Here is a 2190-nt window from a genome sequence, read left to right as displayed (position 1 = left end):
AGGAAAAGAGACATGCACCTACGAGAAGAGAGCAGCAATAATAGAAGAAGAACCTAATGCCTTCAACTTCCCATCATCTCATTGTAAAGCTATTTTTAGCTTCAGTGTTAAGTTTAAAGCCTTTGAAGGTAGGTTTTTAGCTCTCTTCTTCTATCCTAGTGGATGAATGAACATGACCAAAGCCGACTGCAGTAGCACAGAATCTGGTGGCCACCATGTGTAAATATCAAGTTGATTTCATTTGCAGGTGATGTGACATGGGTGAGAGAGTTCAATACAAAAACGATGTCTGAACAAAGAGAAAATGAAGTGTTTGATGCTTAGACAAACAATTTACAGTAAGATTTGACCACAGAGATGATGCTTCTTTCTATTGAGCTTTTGATTCTAACATTATAGACAAACAAAACGAGGATTTATGCTACTAAGAGATGGTCATTACTTTAATATTTCTCAAGAACTGCAATCGACATGTTTTAGGCTGATCTTGAATCGAATGTTTGGGTAGAACATGATCAAGAATGATTCAAAGGAAACATCGTCGAGGAAGGTATACCGAGGAGATGCCAACACCGAAAAGGCTTCGTTGAGAAAGCTTCCATGAGGAGTCGAGATCAAGAATGATTTAAACGAAAGGAAAAGAAAGAAGAGAGAGTTACTTTTTGAGGCACTATATATGTAATTTTTGTGGAAAAGAGAAAAAAAAGATACTTCGTAGCCATCAGCAAGCAATCCCGGCCGGCTTCAATGGGAGCTATCAACCACTCTTTTCTCCTCTCTTATGCCTTCCTCCCTCCTCGGCTCACCTCCACGAGGGAAGTGTTGGTAGCTTGGGAGCAGGTAGACAATGATGAGGGCCACACTGACCGGCAAGTACGAGACCGACAAGGACGATGGCAAGGCCTCCACCATCCTTACCATCAACACCAACGTCGGCGACGCCAAGCTCAAGGCCTCCGTCACCAACGCCCTCGTCGTCAACACCGCCAAGGACTCGCCCCCGAAGTTCTCCTTCACCTTCGAGAAGCCCGACTCCTTCTCCGTCGTGTACTCTCGCAAACATGTAATCCTTTCTACCATGGATTCACGCAGTATTCGTGCATCTGTTGACGTGATGTGAACCTTCAGGACGCCAATCGTCAAAGTGATGATCCTCCGGACGTCCAGTTCAAGTTCATGAACGCCATCAAGGTGATGGAGAAGACGGTGGAGCTGGAGTACACCCACGGGATGCCGGAGAAGAAGACGGCGGTGGGGGGGTCGGTGGCGTTGAACCCGCGGAACAAGGTGGCGGTGAGCCACGTGCTGGGCACCAGGGACTGCAAGGTGAAGTACAAGTACGAACACGGCGAGCGGGTAAGGACGGCGGTGGAGCCGTCCTACGAAGTAGCCGCCAATGCGTGGGGTCTGGACGTGTCGAGCAAGTTCGAGGGCGGCGACGCCGTGAGGGCGAGCTACCGGACGGCGGCCAAGACGGTTCAGCTGGAATGGAGTAGGAACTCCAAGGTCAATGGCACTTTCAAGGTAGAGTTGTCCGAGGACCTTCTTAGGCAATGCTCTTGGATCATCAATAATCCATTAACACCCTTAGTTTAGACTATCTGAAACTGCAAATGAGGCATGAGCTCATAACATTTATTGTTTGATAGGTAAGACAGATCAAGTTATAAGAACAAGAAAAAGAAATACAAAATCAGCTTAAAATGCAATTTGTTGCTGACATATGATGTCTCTGTTTCATTTCCATTTTGATCCTTTTATCCTTTTCGTTTGTATTATATTATTTTTAAAAGTCACAAATGAATGAATGAATGGAGTATTATGTGCTCTGTATTTTTCTGGAAGATGTTAGAATTACAGAGAACACTTGTAGCCACATAATTGTAAGAATTTGAGATCTGATGTAGCTTAATTATTGATGCCTTGCAGATTTCTTCATCATTCAATGTGATGGATCCCAAGATAAATCCAAGATTCATGGCTGAAAGCACATGGAGCTATGATTTCTGATTTCTAGGCTTGGAAGGAAGTCTTCCAGAGCAGTTTGGAGGTCTCTTCCTCATTGATTGAAGTTGATTTCAGAATTTTAATTTTAGACTGTGGACTTCTTTTGAATGCTAATTGTGTCTATTATAAGCTGATGTAATGGTGTTTGTCACATTGCCTGCAAGAATAATAATATCTGCTTTT

General features: G+C 43.9%; 1 protein-coding gene across 1 annotated transcript; it reads left to right on the top strand.

Annotated features, from left to right (window-relative positions):
* Positions 1–799: 799 nt before the first annotated feature.
* On the top strand, positions 800–2190 carry LOC103989020 (outer envelope pore protein 24B, chloroplastic). The gene is made up of 3 exons (XM_009407749.3): positions 800–1063; positions 1129–1524; positions 1930–2190. Exons 1-3 carry the CDS (start codon positions 848–850, stop codon positions 2008–2010), a joined length of 693 nt encoding a protein of 230 aa, XP_009406024.2. The 5' UTR covers positions 800–847; the 3' UTR covers positions 2011–2190.

This window comes from Musa acuminata, chromosome BXJ1-6 (genome assembly GCF_036884655.1).
Source record: "Musa acuminata AAA Group cultivar baxijiao chromosome BXJ1-6, Cavendish_Baxijiao_AAA, whole genome shotgun sequence".
NCBI classification, from domain to species: Eukaryota; Viridiplantae; Streptophyta; class Magnoliopsida; order Zingiberales; family Musaceae; genus Musa; species Musa acuminata.
Note: the sequence above shows the minus strand (reverse complement) of the source record. Positions and strands in the feature narration are given on the sequence as shown.

What these genes read in the sequence shown, in the direction of transcription:
- LOC103989020 (XM_009407749.3), top strand. Translation starts at nt 848, where the DNA reads ATGATGAGGGCCACACTGACCGGCAAGTACGAGACCGACAAGGACGAT. An exon ending in TCGTGTACTCTCGCAAACAT is followed by an intron (nt 1,064 to 1,128) that starts GTAATCCTTTCT and finishes GTGAACCTTCAG; the next exon opens with GACGCCAATCGTCAAAGTGA. An exon ending in AGGTCAATGGCACTTTCAAG is followed by an intron (nt 1,525 to 1,929) that starts GTAGAGTTGTCC and finishes GATGCCTTGCAG; the next exon opens with ATTTCTTCATCATTCAATGT.